General features: G+C 33.5%; 1 protein-coding gene across 3 annotated transcripts; it reads right to left on the bottom strand.

The window, feature by feature from the left end:
* Positions 1–1,349: 1,349 nt before the first annotated feature.
* LOC121391865 lies at positions 1,350–21,875 on the bottom strand. Of its 3 annotated transcripts, none has more exons than XM_041523339.1 (4): positions 21,739–21,875; positions 21,046–21,273; positions 20,138–20,236; positions 1,350–3,537 (listed from the first exon to the last, which is right to left on the bottom strand). In XM_041523339.1, exons 1-4 carry the CDS (start codon positions 21,871–21,873, stop codon positions 1,975–1,977), a joined length of 2,025 nt encoding a protein of 674 aa, XP_041379273.1. In that variant the 5' UTR covers positions 21,874–21,875; the 3' UTR covers positions 1,350–1,974. The 3 variants fall into 3 exon arrangements, with proteins under 3 accessions (XP_041379273.1, XP_041379275.1, XP_041379274.1); XM_041523341.1 differs by lacking the exons at positions 20,138–20,236; positions 21,046–21,273; positions 21,739–21,875 and adding exons at positions 3,924–4,019; positions 5,108–5,334; positions 5,701–6,408 and having other exon boundaries at positions 3,409–3,537; XM_041523340.1 differs by lacking the exon at positions 1,350–3,537 and adding an exon at positions 16,504–19,748.
* Positions 21,876–22,354: the final 479 nt, after the last annotated feature.

The following is a 22,354-nucleotide window of genomic DNA, read 5'->3' as shown; positions in this document are numbered from 1 at the left end:
ATTAGTGTTAGTATTAGTAGTGTTAGTAAAATATTAATAGTTAATATTAGTAGTGTTAGTAAAATATTAATAGTTAGTATTAGTAGTGTTAGTAAAATATTAATAGTTAATATTAGTAGTATTAGTAAAATATTAGTAGTGTTAGTATTAGTAGTTAATAAAATATTATTAGTGTTAGTATTAGTAGTGTTAGTAAAATATTAATAGTTAGTATTAGTAAAATATTAATAGTTAATATTAGTAGTGTTAGTAAAATATTATTAGTATTAGTAGTTAATAAAATATTATTAGTGTTAGTATTAGTAGTGTTAGTAAAATATTACTAGTGTTAGTATTAGTAGTGTTAGTAAAATATTAGTAGTGTTAGTAAAATATTAGTAGTGTTAGTATCATTGATGTTTGTATTACTAGTGTTAACATAATAGTAAAATATTTGTGTTACCATTAGTAGACAGAATAAATATAGTAGTACTAATAATATGTTATTAATAGTAATAGCAGTTATAACAGGTATTATTGTGGCATTATTAGTGAAGCATAGAGTAATCTTGGTAACATTATCTAGATAACACTGACAGTCGAGACACTGTGGTGTCAGTCTCATTACAAAATCATGTAATATGCAGACATTGATTTACAGAACATTGAAAATACAGAAAATATATCAGTCTGGATAAAAAATCATGTCATATGTAGTGTAGCACACATAAGTCTAGAAAAAATTAAAAATCTAAACAGCAGTATCAATCTGGACACAAACTCATGTCTTGCGTAGTGAAGCATATATTAAATGAGAGAACACTAAATATACAAACAGCAGTATCAGTCTGGATACAAACACATATCATGTAGTATAGCGTACTATAATATAGAAAATGTTAAATATATAGAAAGTGATATCAGTCTAGTCACAAAATCAAGTCGTATTTAGTGTAGCATACACTGATCTAGAGAACACACAAATCTAGACTTTATCAGTCTGCATATAAAATATTATGTCATATCTAGTGTAGAATACATTAATCTAGAGAACATAAAAAATTCAGACCACTGTATCATTCTGGTTATAAAATGATGTCATGTAGTGAAGCATATATTACTCTAGAGAACATTAAAAATCCAGACAATATATCAGTCTGTTTAGAAAATCATGTCATATGTAGTGTAACACTGAGTAATCTAGACAACATTAATTATACAGAAAGTGGTATCACCATACAGAAAGTGGCATCAACCTGGGTACATAGTCATGTCATATGTAATGTAGCATACATTAATCTAGAGAACATTACCAATACAAACAACATATCAGTCTGAATACAAAAGTCATGACATATGTAGTGTAGAGTACAGTCACCAGTAACAACACTGTAACACTGATTAGTAATGCAAAATACAGACACAACTGCACTTTTAGGAGAAAGAATTACAGGGATTTTAAATATTAAAAGGAAAAAAATATTACAAATTCAAATTGTAAAAGTGTAATTTATTTACTTATCAACAACAGCTTAAATTCAATATGTTGAAGAAATGAAGACTGTTTAAGACAAAATCTGATTGTTCAGTGAGATAACAAACCAATGTCCTTTTTTATGAGTACACTGTAGAAAAGTTATTTACAGAACAAAACAGAAGAGTATATAAAAAATATTTTGCAGTGGTAAGTATGCTAAAACAACACTGCACCTGCTTTAGAAACTTGCTTTTTTGTTAATAAACCTTACGAGCCACAAAAAGTAGTTAAATTTACATATCAACAAGGTTTTGGCAGAATATTTCATTCAATGGATACACAAAATGAATTGCAAATATATATTTCTGTCCATTTTTCCCAAGTGACAAAATGCAATTTGACTCGGTACATTGTAGAAGTTATTTACAGAACAAAACTGACAGTGCATGAGAAATCTTAAACACTATGATAAATAGGTTGCAGCAACATTGCATCTCTTTTCGAAACTTGCTTTTTTTTTAAATGCACCATTGGTGTATCATGAACTGCAAATAGTGGTTAAATTTGCCCATTGACATGGCTCTAGCAGAATATTTGTTTCGTTGGATAAAGGAATTGAATTGTTCACATATTTCTGTGTTCATTTTTCTAAGTGACAAAATGCGTCTTGACTTGTATGTAACTGGACACTTGTGGCTAAACCCATGAAACACATCATGCCAAAATCTGGTGTTTTGCCAATAACCAGGTTCTCTGTTCAAACAATATTCCTCAAGCTGGCAACTGAAGTCATAGAAAAGTTCCTCAGGTGCCTTCTCCAAATACAAATATGCAGATGTAAAAGGATCTTTCCTGCCTTCAGATCCTGGAATCATGTGATATCCATAGCAATGTCTATAATGCTTGGGATCAAACCATAAAAATAAGTATGTTGTGCCCTTCCTCGAGACCTGAGGAAACATTTTGTTACACTTTTGTTCCTCTCTAGCAGGCTGATCATCATAGTTTTTTGAGGAAGCGTGTTCATTCATACTGTATTTGGGAAGGTGCCAGAGTTGCTCACCTGTTGGATTAAAATAATATGCCCTGCCATATTTTTCTGGATTGTAAGTTCCAGGTTGAGGAACAGCAAAACCTGGTGCCTTATTTTTTCCATGAATGTCTTTTACTCTTAAAACCAAATATTCAATAAAATCCAGAACTTTGAGAAGTGATTCTCTATTACCTAAAGCAAAATATACAATATCTCGAAGTTCTGGAGAAAATTGTCCAAGATCATTAACAAAATCACAATCTGAATCGACAGCATTTCTCAGAGATGTTATAATAAATGCTGTCAGAGTGAGATAATGATAAGGAATGAGGCTGGTGAAAGAGGAATTGCTGGATAAGACTGCAAAGACAATGGCCAATTTGAACTGAAGCAAGTTTGAATATTCTCCTAGAGAAAATCGCTTTACAATCTCCCTGCAATCCCTATCCACAATCTCAACAAATAGGTTTGTTCTATCCGTTTGGTATTTCCATGGCAGCTTCTGATCATCCTTTAGTAAACCCCTGCGATATTTGGACAAATAAAGCAAATGTTCCCTGCATTTAATTTTTGCAGCAATGTCTAAATCTCCTTGCTTATAATGAATAAAAGCTCTCTCATTTCTCCTATGACAGGGATCAACCTGAACATCTGTGGAAGGAATCTCAATAGGGGTAACTGAAGCATGTCGGAAATTAATTCCTATTTTTGTTCCATCATAAGCAAGGTATTTAGGTTCATATTTGCAGATATCACAGACCACCCTTAAATCTACTTTGAAATTAGAAGCCCATGAGAACCACCAAGCAATAAACGTTTGTGGAGACATAAATTTAGCAGATAAAGAATACAGGTGCTGATATTGATTAGTCATCAGTGTACAATAGGCTGAAAAAGTTGTGTTAGTGTTTAACACACTATCCACAAAATCCCAACCAATTTCATCCCCAGCAGCTGTGTTCCTACTGAGGAAGTGCAGGCAGTGACTTGATCCATCATATGGAATGAGGCAATCATGGTTTCTCTGCAAACATTCACGAAATTTTACCTGAAAAGAAATTTCAAATGATTGGACTATGTAACATACAGTGCACTCTGTTAGAATAATTTTTAATCTGAATGACTGCTTGCTCTCAAATTAAAACAACAAACAAACAAACAAAAAACTGTATTCAGAAGTTCTGTCTAAACTAGTGTCACATACATCTGGATATGATATGTTCATTATGGGCCTGCTATACTTGAACAAAATAAATTATAAACTGTACAGAGAGAAATACAACTCTCTCTTAATTTTTCACTAACTTCCATACGTTACATTATTTTTATTAGAAAATATATTTTGTTGTAGCCTACATGGTACAAAAAGATTTAACACAAAGAGAAACACATCTAAACTAATTTGGTATCTATCATGATTGTTAATGTACATACCTCGAACCGACAAGGACCATTTGTTGTATAAACAATCGTCTGGTATTTGACATCAGACAGAATACCCACAGGCTGATATGCATTGTAATAACCAGCCTGAAACAAAATTATTCAAAATAAAATGTGTAATATAAAAATAACAAGGGCTCACCATGTAGGCAGCAATTTTAGTGTTTTAAAAGAAAATCTGGATACCAAAACTAATTACTGCTAACAGTATTCTGTATATTTAAAATTATCCTACTTTCAAACATCTTCCTGAAGAATGCTAAAAAATTTGGAAAACTGACTAAAAGAAAACCATAACCAAACTAAACATACTGTAACTTCGGTGGATACATTTTAAAAAAGAACTGCTACGTTTATTAAACCACATTCAAACTGTGAAGGAGATTTAGTTTGTATTTCTTTAGTAGGTATGAAATAGCAATGTAGAATACATATAGTGCTATCTGATTTCTAATATAAGTGACAAATTTTGGTTGAATAAATTTGCAGTATTACAGTCCTGTAAAGAATATGTATACATAGCAACATACATTCCTATTTCTTACGTGAAAACCATACATCTCAGAATATATCTGTGTACAGAATCTTATTCTACATACATGTACAGGGGTGCAGAAATGGAAAATATTTCACCAGCCATCCGGACCAGTAACAGTTAGAATCTACTAGCCCACCAGAATTTATAATCCTCCACCAACCTGTAGGACACTATGATGTTTACACTTCACTTCATACGATCATCCACAAAAGCCAAAACATTTTGACATTCATTTCTATTATACATTTAGCTTAAAAGTAAAATAAAAGATCACCAATAAACAAATAAACAATGTCTTGATTATCGAAATTATATTGATCCGTAACAATTCGGTTCATTACGTACATATTAATTTGACTCCATATTTCGTAAGCAGTTGAAGATAGTTTGAAACTGTGGCATGGCTGATGCCGAGTTCAGGATTTGCCAAAACATAACTATATTACTTACACAATCAGTCAGAAAGAAAACAAAAACAAAAACAGATTGCACATAGGACTGGCAGATACATTTTTTAACTCATCCCTCAGAATTTTCACTCGCATTTGGCTAACGGGAGAGTACTTTCTGCACCCCTGATGTATTATCTTTCTACTTTTAGGAGTAATAACAGAGTCAACAAAGAAACTACACAAACCCCACAAAGACATGGTCCATAGATAGCAGGAGGATACAAGGAAAATGGCCCCGATCGGTCTCTCCACAGATTTCCTCAAAATCTCTCTGAGCACCATTCAAGCCATCAAGCAAAGAAAATCGATGTCTCATGGCTGCTTGTAGTACAGGATCACCTTCTTCCAGTGGTTGGTGGTTGCTCAGAGACTCAAACTGCCACAAACCAGATTCCTCATCAAAGAAATGTTTCTGTTGATTAAAGAGATACATGTATATTTAAAAAAAAAAAAATTTGTTCCAGATTACCTACAAGAGTAAATTATATACACACATTTTATACCTGAGCATGACTACTGCACGCCACTGACTCCACATATGCCTAAAGGTGAGCACTAACATGCTTATTTTAAAAAAGATTTGTCTTTTGTTATGTGTTGTTTTAAGGGTATAGAATGAATAAAACCATAAATTAATTATTCATCTATGTTATTATTCTTTTCTTTTTCGCATTGGTATTGGCTTCACTTTCAAATTCAAGATCATGTCCTTTAATCCTGTTGGTAATACATGTCGAATTTACAAATGATAATAACCTGTCAGTTGTTCTATACAAACCTTATGTTCAGCAGATGTCTGGTCACATGCCACTGGATTTGGTATCAGGTCCTCTATATATGGATCTGAAGCAGGCACTTCTGGTGCAATTTCCTCATTCTCCAAGTCATTGTCATCCTCTTCATCTTCAAACATGTTGACCTCTTCAGCCTCAGATGACAGCCAAAGATGAGAGTTTTCTCTGAGTATTTTGAGATGGCAACACAAGTTATCATCTTTATGAAGATATCGATCTTGTCGTCTGGCACTTCCGTATCCAGCATCACAAGCTCCAGATTGACAAACAAATTTCCCATCAGTATAGTGGACAAAGCTGCAAGATGTGTGATCATCAGAGATGACAGAGAATTTCCTATTGTTATCCAACAAAGATATGCAGACAGCATCTTTTAAGTTTTCACTTCTAACTGCTTCAAGTAACTTGGCCTGAAGTTTGGTTGGTTCATGAAATGAAAAGTTATCATCAAATAAAGTACTTGATACATCTTCAATATTCTCCAGAAAGAACCTGATATGGCAGCAGCGGATATCCAAGTGATAGGCATTCTCGACATCCTCATATGGAATATCAACTGCTGCAATTTGTAGCAGTGTTCCATATAAATCACATGTGCACTGATATTCAAATAAGTCGCCATGCTTACTCCTGGACATGTGAGCAAACTTTTGACTGGAAAATTGGCCATTAGTCATGCTGACGTCATTCATGACTAAGACATCTAAATCAGCCTGATGAATTCTCCAAGCCAAAACACCAACTTCTATCAATGCCGTTTCAAAAGTTTCATAGGCTCATATGTTGGATATCCGGTTTGTTGTGTTATACTTTGGGTCAATGACACTCAGGTTTCTCAAAATATCATCAGCTGTCAGTGATCTTCTGGCACTGGTTGTGTTGAGCCTCCTTCTCTTTGCTGGAGTGTGGCCAATATCTGAAGTACCAGAATCCTGGCATGCAGTTGATGATACCTCTACAGGTGTATCTGGAAAGTACAATTTCCTCATGACTGCAAGCATGGCTTCTGATTTCACTTCTCGGTAGTAATAGAGAATAAGATTTCTTGCAGATGCTGGCTTGTATTTTTGTACACCCAGTGAAAGCATGCGACTGTAACCCACATGAGTTTCAATCCAGTGATGAAAATTTGGTAGAGCTGAAAGGACTGTGCACTGCTTATCCCATGTTAAACTATCACTTGTTAGATCCAGCAGACTTTGAAGTGTTGGTTCTTTTACTGAGGTGCCTTCATTCCTGAACAGTTGCAAGCTTCCTTCCCATTCAGAAACTTTATCATCAAAAATTCCAGATGCAATCATAAACCTAAACAAAAAATTCAGTGAAATATTTCATTCTTGTTACAACATAATTTTAATTTTATTGCAACTTTCACAATGATATACTGGAAAACTGATTTAATATTCTGTGTTACAACAACCTGCTTACTTTCAAATAACAAATGATGTAATTTTTTAATCAAACCATATGAACTAATGAAAAATGTGACATAACAGTTTAAGCTTTTATCTGACATGTTGAATAAAACATTATTATTTTTTATTCCACGGGTCAGTATTGTGTTAATTATGACAATAAAATGATTGAATGGATATGTAATCAATATATGTACAATAAAATAACCATTATTCAGTAAAATAAACAAATGACACACATTTATACATTCAGCTTGATAATGAATACAATTAAAAATCTAAACTGAAAACCCATTTAACAGAGTAAAAATGTTTGGTTTCGAAGGGTGTTCAATTGACCCCTCCGTACGGTGTGATTGACAACCGCTCTGGACCAATCATGTTTCGCGGTTCAAAAACCGCGGGCCCAAATTTGCTTGGACGCCATTAGGTTAGACAACATAATTTTTTTCGATGTGTAACGTTTTTGTATAGTTAGCATTAAAATTAGTTAAAATAATTGTCTCCTCCAACTGAATTATAATCATAGTAAACATATACTTCTGCTGACAAGTGTTAATAGCTATGACAACTATGCGGAGCCTACGATTGACGTAAAATCAGTGTTTCCCTGCGAAACCGTCACATGGTATTGAAAGTGAAGTTTTGCCGAAATTCAACTGATATATAAATTCTACGAAGGTAAGAGTTTAAGAATCACTTTCCCTCCAATGTAATGGAATTTACTGACTCATTTAATCAGTCTTCGATGTATATATTGTCGTTAAGAATCCGTCGTTAAACAATACACAGTCAGACGAATGGCCAAAATAAAAGTTTGGCAAGACTTCCGATCGTTCCAGCATTCAGGTTAATTTAGGCGTAAGTTAGGTTTAGGGTTAGTGATAGTATTAACAAGCATGCTGGAACGTTTGAAAGTCTTAGCTTTTTTTCCTTTTTTCTTTTTGTTTGCATGTGTGTAGGCGTGAGTGTGTGTATGTGCTTTTGTGTGTGTGTGTGGGGGGGGGGGGGAGGGAGTACCTATATGGTTGTGAGCTTTAGGGGGATGCAAGGAAGGCAGTATTGTCTGGAAAGTTTATAAATTACGCAAATTTTATAGTAGGGACCCTGAAATGTTTTGAAGCCAAAAAAAAAAATAATAATAATAAAAAATCTTGGAAATTAATAGATATATTTTTTAATGTTCAGATAAATGATAGTAAAAGAACTGCTGTTTATAAATGGTCATGTGCTTGAAATATGTCATAACCCTAATTTCAAAACATTTCAAACCCATAACCACCTAGATGAGGGCACTTACATCTGTTTTGTTTTTTATACCTACCCTAAATATGATTTTCTTTTGGAGACAGTAGTTTTGTTTTTCATCATTATTTTATACCCCAAATTTTAGCAAAGCATAGGCATTTTCCTTCTTCCACATGCCATCTTATATGTAGCTTTGTGCAACTTTCTAATAGAAATCAAATAACATCATCAACGTTAAATACATTGTTCACTACTTTTCTTAATTTACTGCTATACTTTTTAATTTATACTTTGTTTAGTCACATGGAAATTGGTCCCCAGTTCTGCAGAAATTGTTTGGGTTTATCTCCTTTGGGGAAACATGTTTTAATTACCTGTTATTTGTTTTTGTGTTATTGATAATCCCCCTTTTTGAAACCCATATTTATTGATCTGACAAGACAATAGCTAAAGTCCATACAAAAAAAACCTTGAAAAAAAAAAGATCAGCCGAATATCCATCACTGCAAGGGCTTTTGTGATTTCTATAACCACTGCTAGTCAGAGGACAAACAACTTGGGTTCAAGACCTTTATTCTCCATATGGACCTACAAAAATATACAGTATACATGTATGACAGTTAACATTTGGTTATAATAATCATTTTAAGTTATATTTATCAGCATAAATATATGTCTGGTTTTCATTAACACTTACAAGACATCCTTTCTTTAGTTGGCACTAAGGAAACCTATGGCTCTGAAGGCTGATACTAGACTGATAGATGGTGTGATTATATTTGAAAGGAAAGATCAGATTTTTGCCACCATACAATGCTACTGTCATAATGTGTCAGTCAACGTAATCTGTCACTAAATACATGTGCAGCTGACAAGTAATGACAACCAATACCCATTAAGTAGAAACCAACTGGTACTTACACTGATCCAATTTATAAAGATATATAGAGAATAACTACTTAATGACGTTTGATATCGGCTTTATCCTATGAAGGTAAGAATGGGGAATTTCTCATTTGTTCTGAACAGGATAAAGCCAATATCAAACATCATTCATTGGTTATTATCTTTATCCTGCAACGCAACAAATAATGGAGTGGATCAGTATTTTATGACTAAATTATACAAATAATCTTCAAAAACAAACTTTTCTGTGACGTCAGAGGTCAACAACCCTCAGTGCAGTAGTGCAATGTGCACGAGACGTCACAAGTCAGGGGTGCAGAAATGGAAAATATTTAACTAGCCCGTCAGACCAGTAACAATTAAAATCTACTAGCGCACGAGAATTTCTACTAGTTCACCAGCCTGTAGGACACTACAGTGATGTTTAGCAATACAGTAATAGACACTTCACTTCCTATGACATGAGATATTATAATCTATAATCAAATAATAAGCATTCTTGTTAATATTATCACCTTGCATTTCTGTTGTCACTGAGTGTATATTTCTGTGATATTAAACACTTTATACTAAATGTGTTGATGTACATTTTGTTGATCCACATCTTCTTATTTGTTGCTGTTCATTTTGCTATTTCATCTCTTTTCTGATTTTTTTGTTTTAATTCTGTCGTGTGTGTTTTCTTAACTTTGCAGGATGAGAAGTCTTCAGTATGGAAACACTGAGAACACATTTGCCGTAACTGGCAGCACTTTACTGCTGTTTGAAAGTGTTGATATGACTCTCCCAAATGACAAGTTAAAAAAGTCACAATTGCTCTCCCTGCAAGGTACCCTAAATTCATTACTCTGTATAAATCAAGTTTAGCATAAAGTAACTAGTCACAAACCTATTAAGTTTTAACATAGCTTTTTTTACTTTGTCCGGCTAATGATTTATATACATGTACTTCTGCTTCAGATATACAGCAGAAGTTGAAAATGTCACATGTAAATGTATGTTAGGATTATTAGGTCGTCTCTATCACTATTATGGTTACATATTAAACTGTTTTTAAGTACCTTACAGACAACTCACTGAAGTATTTCAGTGTTCGAGATTAACAATATCCTGATATCCCGGGGATACCAGAATTTAATTTTGGATACCAGACTTTCAGAACCCAGATACCAAAGGCTTTTGTCTGGGGGGTTTTCGTATATTTTTTATGCTTTAAATTCTGATTTTTCACTTAAATTTGTTGAAGATTTCCAAACTCCTGCCTTATCTTTATTTCTGTTTGTTTTAACATTTATGAGTTGTTTTAGGACATTAGAATGACATGTATTCAAAAACAGAATACCAAATTCTCAGGTGGAATCAGATTTGGAAATGCTAGTAAGTACTAGTATCCAACTTGGATACTACCAAAATAATTAAATCTCAAATACTGTGTTCACTGAAAAGATTAGCAATTTTACTTGGTGATATTGACGAATTATATTCATACTGTATACTGGAGGGAGAAGGTAATATTTTTTCCAGTTGAACACTGAGAGCAATTGCTCTTCTACATAATTTCAGGAGAGCAATTTATTAAATCTTACCCATGTGCTTATTCAACAACCTACATTTATTACATCAGATAGACTTAGCAATCTCATATACTAATTTGATACCCTGTGTTTATTAAAACTTTGTTTTTGTTTCTTTGACAGCTGCAGTAATCCTGTTCCTTGACATATTGACTGCACTAATTAGTTGTCGGCATGCACAGCAAAAATGTAGACTGTCAGGATCTGAACAATGTAGCATATTTTATATGGTGGAACTTCACTTTCATAAATCATAGTAATTGCAGTTCATGGTACGTGGGTTCGATTCCCACCCAGAGCTTTATGCAAACTACTAAAATTAGCGTATGTTTATCATCTGAAACACTTATATGAGTACATGTGTTTCAGTCTAGTTGTCTTCCTTTAGTTGTCATTGTTCTGCAAGTCAAGAAATGCATTACTGTACAAAATACAAAATGTCAATTATTGAAATATTTTTCATGAAATTAATTATTTGGTTGAATAATTTTATCATCAAAATAAATTTCATAAATAAGAAAATTCCACTTATCCTATTTGTGAAATTTGTTAGAAAAGTATAAAATGACATGTCATGAATGATATAATTTCCCTTCGATGTAAAAAAAAAAAAAAAAAAAATTGGTGATTTTGACTTTTCATCTGTAATTACTATTGAAAATTGAGTTTGCAATATAGCTGGTGCAAAATGAAGGAAATTGCTCTGTGCCTTCGCCATGAACTGCAATTTATTTCTACTGTATAGATTAGTGCTGTTAATTATCTGTTGAGGTAGTACATGGTATTTTGTGTACATACGCAAGGTAAGAACATACCCAGGGTTGCCACAGGTCAGGGAAAAGTCAGGGAAATTCAAGGTCAGGGAAAAGTCAGGGAATTTTACAGCTGGACAGGGAAATTTGGAAATTTTTGAAAAGTCAGGGAAATCCAACCTTGGTCAGGGAAATTTGGAATTCTTGGACAATGTTTCATGTGCGAAATGATGTGTAAATGTGATAGACTGACAATTGTCACTTGGTCCAATCATATACGCTAGTGTCCCACTGTGTTAGATAGCTTTGGCAATCTTCTGTACTATTATTATGCAACAGCTTATCTTTGAAATTGTGCCTTATTTAATAATATTAGCCGATCTGCTAACCGATGGGCAAAAGGGGATACAACGATAGTCTTGTACATATATATGTGCGTGGGTAGCATTTTAGCAGGTGTGTTAATAAGTGAATAACTTTTTAACCACTGGACAGATTTTAATAATATTGGGCTACAATGTCTTCTAGGCACTTCGTTGCGCATGCTATATATGTCTATTGGCCAATATCAAGTTCACTTCACAAAATTTTGTGGGTGCGTATCATCCATCTCCATTAGGCATGAGAACAATTTCTGAAAACATGAAATAAAATGTACCATGAATAATATTACACTAATGAGAGAGTAATAACACTGATGCATGCAGCTTGTAGTGCATTGTAATTAATCAGGCCTTTCCTCAGAAATTATTTAAAGCCCTGGGGTAGTTTACTGTGAACGTCATATTTTGATTGTTCATAATTATGAATTTGGTGATTTACTTACATATCAACCATAATTTGTATGTATTTCTTATAAAAAATAATATTGTACGTATCATTATTAAATAGAACCAGAAATCAATGAAAAACTAATCAAAATGATAATTTTAAGCATTCAGTTTGAAATTTAAAGCGCTATGGTACCATGTTTTTTAAATTAAAGTGCTGGGATACCACAGCGCTATAAATGGCTAGGAAAAGGCCTGTTAATATGTGCTGTTGGCTGGGAAATTATACGATATTGTATTTTATACCCACACAATCAGTTGCGGGTACATGTATACTGGAATCAGGTTGTCCGTTTGTCTTTCCATCACAAAACTTAGTCTCGTAAATTTTGGATAACTTGTATTTTCTTTGACGGAATTCCACACATGCATTTGTATGGCAATCATCCATTATTCTGTAATGAATCTACGACCCTTGTTAACAGCGAAATCAAGGTCACAGACATAGAATGCTCCAACATTTAGTGTTGATCAACAAAAAGTCTTGTAAATTTTGAATAACTTTCCTTTGACGGTATGTCATGATATATCACATATGCATACATGTAGTTCATTCTGGGTCACGGCCGTTGCGGGGGGTATTCCATAAGCACTTGCTTACTGACAAATCTAGTTTTGACTATCATTGTAACAGATAAACCGACAAAGTATGATTGTCAACCAATGTAGTGCCCGTGTTCATGTTGTTTCTAATAAAATAAATCTTGTAAATGGTAGCCTACGATGATGAAGCCTGATATGAAATCATGCATGAATATTCAATGGTAATGGAGAATGTCTAGTAATTTTTCACTGCACATTCTACTAACATTTCATTCCATTTCTCTTACACATTATGCATAGTAGTAAGTACCCAGGGAGTTATTCATGTCAGTTGTTATACCATGACAAGAAGTTATCTGCAGTCAGATTGTCTGTCCATGTATCCATAAATATGGACACCATTCCAGCCTTTGTGGTAAATTGTGTATACACCTTTATCCCCATGATTAGCTGCATTGAATGTTTTTGAAGTTCATATTTTTGTGATACATTTTGCTGTCTTTAAATCATTCCACTTGTGCCATACCAACCATTCCACCCTGATATGTCTGTGATCAAGGCCACAGACCTGCTGTTAGTCTGTCAAAATTCATTTTGTGGGTATTCTGTAAGCACATGCTTACGGTGTTACAACACTAAATCGTTTTGCTATATAATTTAGCCAAAACTACCAAATTTTGACAGTCTCTGCCACATTCAATATATATTAGGATCCTGCACCACCTACTTACTACAACATGTCTGCAGTGGAATTTCAACAATATAATAATAGGTTCACTTACTCCTAAGAAAAATTAGTCCATATCAATGCGGAGGCCTAGATTTGTTTATAATTCTGGGCACCTAGCTATTGAAACTGTGTTGACATCACGTGAGGGATTTTTTTTTTTTTGTATTTGTCCAATAACTAAAATCTGGTAGGAAATGGTGTCAAACTAACCTCAACATGTGTCTTAGGTGACATGAAATACAAATAGATAACCATCTGCAAGCAAACTGTCTCTGTATCCCCACAAATCCAGCTTACCGTGTTAGGAACTACTTATTGTATACACCTTCGACGGGTTCACAGGCTATTTGCACTACTAAGACCTTAAGCTCTAAACAGACATACTTAAGTGTATTTTATAATTTATTAACAGTACAAGACATTGAAATATTGTACAAACTCTTGCTTGATACAATGCATTGTAACCATATCTAGTGTACAATATCGTATTACCATAGACGTTGAGTATCAGGCTACCTGAGTGGGAAAATTTAAGAATTTATATATATATATCTCTCTCTCTCTCTCTCTCTCTCTCTCTCTCTCTCTCTCTCTCTCTCTCTCTCTCTCTCTCTCTCTCTCTCTCTCTCTCTCTCTCTCTCTCTGTATAAGTCAAAACCCAACATACTTACAATAGAGATATTCAAATATAAATATATACATATAAGCCATTGCCAGGTATGTCCACATCTTCATGTACAATAAACGTTTATCAAGCCACGGGGCCTCGGAACCGTGTGATTGTTAAATCGGCACGAATATTGTCATTAATGAACGTTCCTTTTGTGGAACGGGTTGGCCGAATGCATAACGTTTCTGACTACCAATTGCAGGCAGCAGGGTGCCACAGATTCGGGTCTCGGTAACGGCATACATGTAAGTAATGGTGTTAAGGCAATAAAGGACTTTAATATCCCCTGTGCCAGTGCGTCATTTAATATATCTGTGTATAAGTCAAAACCCGACATAGATCCAATAGATATAACCGTACATATAATTATATATATATGTATATGTCCCGTTATTCATATATGTTTCTGCTTCAACACACTATTCATCAGTTGGGACATTTTGGGCTGACTTGGCACATAATATTTAGAATTTGGGCATCAAGGCTTGCGGCTCTGCGATTCGTGGCGCCGATAAAAAAAACGTATCTCGCAAGGACAATGTGTGGCCTGCTTTAAGTAGGGTGTCCTCAGATACGCATCAGCTACATAGAAAACAAAGTGAAGAGAGGTAGAATACGAAGAAAAACGTGTTTCAAATCGTTTGCTGTTTACAGTGAAATCATGAACGGATTTGAGAATGTCTGTATTTTCCTGGTTTGTTAAGTGCAGATCACCAAATAAAATATTACAGTTAACATGTTAATGGCGATTATGATTGTACCTTAAACAGAGGACAGTGACGTAATAAATATTCTGCATTTTTAATGCAATGTTCACAAGCACATCTTGACATATCTAAAAGATAACGCGTATATTTGACCATTTAGATAAAAAATGTTGGGACTTTTTCACCATAATAAAAGTAAGAAGGGACAGTTTCAGTTATTTGTGGCATGTCTGAAACCTTTTATAATGATAGGCATTTTATAATTAAATTATATCTTCGAACAGTAAATTTGCGCACCTAATAAGGAAAAAACAAATCTGGAAAAACAATCCCAGTTGGTTGGTCTCCCTGCTCCACCTAAAATATATCTTAGGTCCGCTTTTTAGTGATTTTCACCAGAAAGTCACTGACAAGTTTTCATGAAATAGGTTTAATGACATAATCAGTCAAACACTCTCTTTTCAAAGGCAACGACCCTTTGTTTTCTGGTTTGAATAAATTCTATAGTTAATGGATTGTACAAAAACAGACTTACCAATACTCACAACAAAGTAATCTTTAAGTATACCCAGTGCTTTGTGGTTACACAAAAAAGAACACGTGAAATTGTATAAGAAATATTTTATTAACAAATGTCTTTATACAACGACAAACACAGTAAACATTATCATTTACACTGAAAATAAGGTACAATGATTGTTTTGAGATATAAGCATGGTATTAGCAGTAGTACAAGAGGCAACGATAACATTATTAGTGACAGTGTTAGTCCAGTATTAATGTTTTATTAATAATAATAATAATTAGGATTATGTTAGCAGTCAAATTATGTTATTAGTAGTGATAATAGTGCAAGAACTTAGAAAAAGTTTAGTGGTGTTAATGTTAGTCTTAGCAGAGTTAATATTATTACTTGTATTAGTAGTGTTAGTAATAGCAGCATTAATAGTTTTAGTATTAGTGTCTATATTAATAGTATTAGTAAAATATTAAGTGTTAGTATTAGTGTTAGTAAAATATTAAGTGTTAGTATTAGTATTAGTAAAATATTAGTAGTGTTAGTTTCATTGATGTTTATATTAGTAGTGTTAGTAAAATATTAATAGTTAGTATTAGTAGTGTTAGTAAAATATTAATATAGTATTAGTAGTGTTAGTAAAATATTAATAGTTAGTATTAGTAGTGTTAGTAAAATATTAATAGTATTAGTAGTGTTAGTAAAATATTAATAGTTAGTATTAGTAAAATATTAATAGTTAATATTAGTAGTGTTAGTAAAATATTATTAGTATTAGTAGTTAATAAAATATTAATTAGTATTAGTAAAATATTAATAGTTAATATTAGTAGTGTTAGTAAAATATTATTAGTATTAGTAGTTAATAAAATATTATTAGTGTTAGTATTAGTAGTGTTAGTAAAATATTACTAGTGTTAGTATTAGTAGTGTTAGTAAAATATTAGTAGTGTTAGTATCATTGATGTTTGTATTACTAGTGTTAACATAATAGTAAAATATTTGTGTTACCATTAGTAGACAGAATAAATATAGCAGTACTAATAGTATGTTATTAATAGTAATAGCAGTTATAACGGGTATTATTGTGGCATTATTAGTGAAGCATAGAGTAATCTTGATAACATTATCTAGATAACACTGACAGTCGAGACACTGTGGTGTCAGTCTCATTACAAAATCATGTAATATGCAGACATTGATTTACAGAACATTGAAAATACAGAAAATATATCAGTCTGGATAAAAAATCATGTCATATGTAGTGTAGCACACATAAGTCTAGAAAAAATTAAAAATCTAAACAGCAGTATAAATCTGGACACAAACTCATGTCTTGCGTAGTGAAGCATATATTAAATGAGAGAACACTAAATATACAGACAGCAGTATCAGTCTGGATACAAACACATATCATGTAGTATAGCGTACTATAATCTAGAAAATGTTAAATATATAGAAAGTGATATCAGTCTGGTCACAAAATCAAGTCATATGTAGTGTAGCATACACTGATCTAGAGAACACACAAATCTAGACTTTATCAGTCTGCATATAAAATATTATGTCATATCTAGTGTAGAATACATTAATCTAGAGAACATAAAAAATTCAGACCACTGTATCATTCTGGTTATAAAATGATGTCATGTAGTGAAGCATATATTACTCTAGAGAACATTAAAAATCCAGACAATATATCAGTCTGTTTAGAAAATCATGTCATATGTAGTGTAACACTGAGTAATCTAGACAACATTAATTATACAGAAAGTGGTATCACCATACAGAAAGTGGCATCAGCCTGGGTACATAGTCATGTCATATGTAATGTAGCATACATTAATCTAGAGAACATTACCAATACAAACAACATATCAGTCTGAATACAAAAGTCATGACATATGTAGTGTAGAGTACAGTGATCTAAAGAACCTGAAGGCTGCAGTCACCAGTAACAACACTGTAACACTGATTAGTAATGCAAAATACAGACACAACTGCACTTTTAGGAGAAAGAATTACAGGGATTTTAAATATTAAAAGGAATTTTTTTTTTACAAATTCAAATTGTAAAAATTTAATTTATTTACTTATCAACAACAGCTTAAATTCAATATGTTGAAGAAATGAAGACTGTTTAAGACAAAATCTGATTGCTCAGTGAGGTAACAAAACCAATGTCCTTTTTTATCAGTACACTGTAGAAAAGTTATTTACAGAACAAAACAGAAGAGTATATAAAAAATATTTTGCAGTGGTAAGTATGCTAAAACAACACTGCACCTGCTTTCGAAACTTTCTTTTTTGTTAATAAACAATTGGTGAATCACGAGCCACAAAAAGTAGTTAAATTTACATATCAACAAGGTTATGGCAGAATATTTCATTCAATGGATACACAAAATGAATTGCTCATATATATTTCTGTCCATTTTTCCCTAGTGACAAAATGCAGTTTTACTCAGTACATTGTAGAAGTTATTTACAGAACAAAACTGACAGTGCATGAGAAATCTTAAACACTATAATAAATAGGTTGCAGCAACATTGCATCTCTTTTGGAAACTTGCTTTTTTCTTAATGCACCATTGGTGTATCATGAACTGCAAATAGTGGTTAAATTTACCCAATGACATGGCTCTAGCAGAATATTTGATTCGTTGGATAAAGGAATTGAATTATTCACATATTTCTGTGTTTTTTTCTAAGTGACAAAATGCGTCTTGACTTGTATGTAACTGGACACTTGTGGCTAAACCCATGAAACACATCATGCCAAAATCTGGTGTTTTGCCAATAACCAGGTTCTCTGTTCAAACAATATTCCTCAAGCTGGCAACTGAAGTCATAGAAAAGTTCCTCAGGTGCCTTCTCCAAATACAAATATGCAGATGTAAAAGGATCTTTCCTGCCTTCAGATCCTGGAATCATGTGATATCCATAGCAATGTCCATAATGCTTGGGATCAAACCATAAAAATAAGTATGTTGTGCCCTTCCTCGAGACCTGAGGAAAAAGTTTGTTACACTTTTCTTCCTCTCTAGCAGGCTGATCATCATAGTTTTTTGAGGTAGCATGTTCATTCATACTGTATTTGGGAAGGTGCCCGAGTTGCTCACCTGTTGGATTAAAATAATATGCCCTGCCATATTTTTCTGGATTGCAAGTTCCAGGTTGAGGAACAGCAAAATCTGGTGCCTTATTTTTTCCATGAATGTCTTTTACTCTTAAAACCAAATATTCAATAAAATCCAGAACTTCGAGAAGTGATTCTCTATTATCTAAAGCAAAATGTACAATATCTCGAAGTTCTGGAGAAAATTGTCCAAGATCATTAACAAAATCACAATCTGAATCGACAGCATTTCTCAGAGATGTTATAATAAATGCTGTCAGAGTGAGATAACGATAAGGAATGAGGCTGGTGAGAGAGGAATTGCTGGATAAGACTGCAAAGACAATGGCCAATTTGAACTGAAGCAAGTTTGAATATTCTCCTAGAGAAAATCGCTTTACAATCTCCCTGCAATCCCTATCCACAGTCTCAACAAGTAGGTTTGTTCTATCCGTTTGGTCATTCCATGGCAGCTTCTGATCATCCTTTAGTAAACCCCTGTGATATTTGGACAAATAAAGCAAATGTTCCCTGCATTTAATGTTTGCAGCAATGTCTAAATCTCCTTGCTTATAATGAATAAAAGCTCTCTCATTTCTCCTATGACAGGGATCAACCTTAACATCTGTGGAAGGAATCTCAATAGGGGTAACTGAAGCATGTCGGAAATTAATTCCTATTTTTGTTCCATCACAAGCAAGGTATTTAGGTTCATATTTGCAGATATCACAGACCACCCTGAAATCTACTTTGAAATTAGAAGCCCATGAGAAGCACCAAGCAATAAACGTTTGTGGAGACATAAATTTAGCAGATAAAGAATACAGGCGCTGATACTGATTAGTCATCAGTGTACAATAGGCTGAAAAAGTTATGTTAGTGTTTAACACTCTATCCACAAAATCCCAACCAATTTCATCCCCAGCAGCTGTGTTCCTACTGAGGAAGTGCAGGCAGTGACTTGATCCATCATATGGCATGAGGCAATCATGGTTTCTCTGCAAACATTCACGAAATTTTACCTGAAAAGAAATTTCAAATGATTGGACTATGTAACATACAGTGCACTCTGTTAGAATCATTTTTAATCTGAATGACTGCTTGCTCTCAAATTAAAACAACAAAACAAACAAACAAAAAAACTGTATTCAGAAGTTCTGTCTAAACTAGTGTCACATACATCTGGATATGATATGTTCATTATGGGCCTGCTATACTTGAACAAAATAAATTATAAACTGTACAGAGAGAAATACAACTCTTCTCTTAATTTTTCACTAACTTCCATACCTTACATTATTTTTATTAGAAAATATATTTTGTTGTAGCCTACATGGTACAAAAAGATTTAACACAAAGAGAAACACATCTAAACTAATTTGGTATCTATCATGATTGTTAATGTACATACCTCGAACCGACAAGGACCATTTGTTGTATAAACAATGGTCTGGTATTTGACATCAGACAGAATACCCACAGGCATTGTATATGCATTGTAATAACCAGCCTGAAACAAAATTATTCAAAATAAAATGTGTAATATAAAAATAACAAGGGCTCACCATGTAGGCAGCAATTTTAGTGTTTTAAAAGAAAATCTGGATACCAAAACTAATTACTGCTAACTGTATTCTGTATATTTAAAATTATCCTAATTTCAAACATCTTCCTGAAGAATGCTAAAATTTTTGGAAAACTGACTAAAAGAAAACCATAACCAAACTAAACATACTGTAACTGGTAACTTTTTAAAAAAGAATGCTACGTTTAAAACCACATTCAAACTGTGAAGGAGATTTAGTTTGTATTTCTTTAGTAGGTATGAAATAGCAATGTAGAATACATATAGTGCTATTTGATTTCTAATATAAGTGACAAATTTTGGTTGAATAAATTTGCAGCATTACAGTCCTGTAAAGAATATGTATACATAGCAACATACGTTCCTATTTCTTACGTGAAAACCATACATCTCAGAATATATCTGTGTACAGAATCTTATTCTACATACATGTACAGGGGTGCAGAAATGGAAAAGCCCACCAGAATATTCCTCACTGTAGCCATGATGTTTACACTTCACTTCATACGATCATCCCAAAAGTAACAGTTAGAATCTACTAGCCCACCCAGAATTATATATCTCTTCCACCAACTCCATGTAGGACACTAAACTGATGTTGATACACTTCACTTCATATTACGATCATCCACAAAAGCCAGAACATTTTTTAACTCATCCCTCAGACATTCATTTTTACTTTATCTTTCTACTTTTAGGAGTAATAACAGAGTCAACAAAGAAACTACACAAACCCCACAAAGACATGGTCCATAGATAGCAGGAGGATACAAGGAAAATGGCCCCGATCGGTCTCTCCACAGATTGCCCTCAAAATCTCTCTGCGCACCATTCAAGCCATCAAGCAAAGAAAGTCGATGTCTCATGGCTGCTTGTAGTACAGGATCACCTTCTTCCAGTGGTTGGTGGTTGCTCAGAGACTCAAACTGCCACAAACCAGATTCCTCATCAAAGAAATGTTTCTGTTGATTAAAGAGATACATGTATATTTAAAAAAAAAAAATTGTTCCAGATTACCTACAAGAGTAAATTATATACACACATTTTATACCTGAGCATGAAAATATTAAACACTCTACGTGGACACTTCATGGTCCAAAACAGCATGAACTCTTTTTATTACAAATATTATACGCATACTACTTCTTGTCAAAAAAAAAAACTACTACTGCACGCCACTGACTCCACATATGCCTAAAGGTGAGCACTAACATGCTTATTTTAAAAAAGATTTGTCTTTTGTTATGTGTTTTAAGGGTATAGAATGAATAAAACCATAAATTAATTATTCATCTATGTTATTATTCTTTTCTTTTTCGCATTGGTATTGGCTTCACTTTCAAATTCAAGATCATGTCCTTTAATCCTGTTGGTAATACATGTCGAATTTACAAATGATAATAACCTGTCAGTTGTTCTATACAAACCTTATGTTCAGCAGATGTCTGGTCACATGCCACTGGATTTGGTATCAGGTCCTGTATATATGGATCTGAAGCAGGCACTTCTGGTGCAATTTCCTCATTCTCCAAGTCATTGTCATCCTCTTCATCTTCAAACATGTTGACCTCTTCAGCCTCAGATGACAGCCAAAGATGAGAATTTTCTCTGAGTATTTTGAGATGGCAACACAAGTTATCATCTTTATGAAGATATCAATCTTGTCGTCTGGCACTTCCGTATCCAGCATCACAAGCTCCAGATTGACAAACAAATTTCCCATCAGTATAGTGGACAAAGCTGCAAGATGTGTGATCATCAGAGATGACAGAGAATTTCCTATTGTTATCCAACAAAGATATGCAGACAGCATCTTTTAAGTTTTCACTTCTAACTGCTTCAAGTAACTTGGCCTGAAGTTTGGTTGGTTCATGAAATGAAAAGTTATCATCAAATAAAGTACTTGATACATCTTCAATATTCTCCAGAAAGAACCTGATATGGTAGCAGCGGATATCCAAGTGATAGGCATTCTCGACATCCTCATATGGAATATCAACTGCTGCAATTTGTAGCAGTGTTCCATATAAATCACATGTGCAC

This window comes from Gigantopelta aegis, unplaced genomic scaffold, assembly GCF_016097555.1.
Source record: "Gigantopelta aegis isolate Gae_Host unplaced genomic scaffold, Gae_host_genome ctg3033_pilon_pilon:::debris, whole genome shotgun sequence".
In the NCBI taxonomy this organism is placed as follows: domain Eukaryota; kingdom Metazoa; phylum Mollusca; class Gastropoda; order Neomphalida; family Peltospiridae; genus Gigantopelta; species Gigantopelta aegis.
This window is presented reverse-complemented; position numbering and strand designations above follow the sequence as displayed.

Bases quoted from the DNA above. Each gene is read 5' to 3' on its own strand.
- LOC121391865 (XM_041523339.1), bottom strand. From the start codon at position 21,873: ATGTTTGAAGATGAAGAGGATGACAATGACTTGGAGAATGAGGAAATT. The intron at 21,274-21,738 runs GTTTGTATAGAA...TTTAATCAACAG, and splicing joins AGACATCTGCTGAACATAAG to AAACATTTCTTTGATGAGGA. The intron at 20,237-21,045 runs GTTTGTGTAGTT...ATTTTGTTTCAG, and splicing joins ATGGACCATGTCTTTGTGGG to GCTGGTTATTACAATGCATA.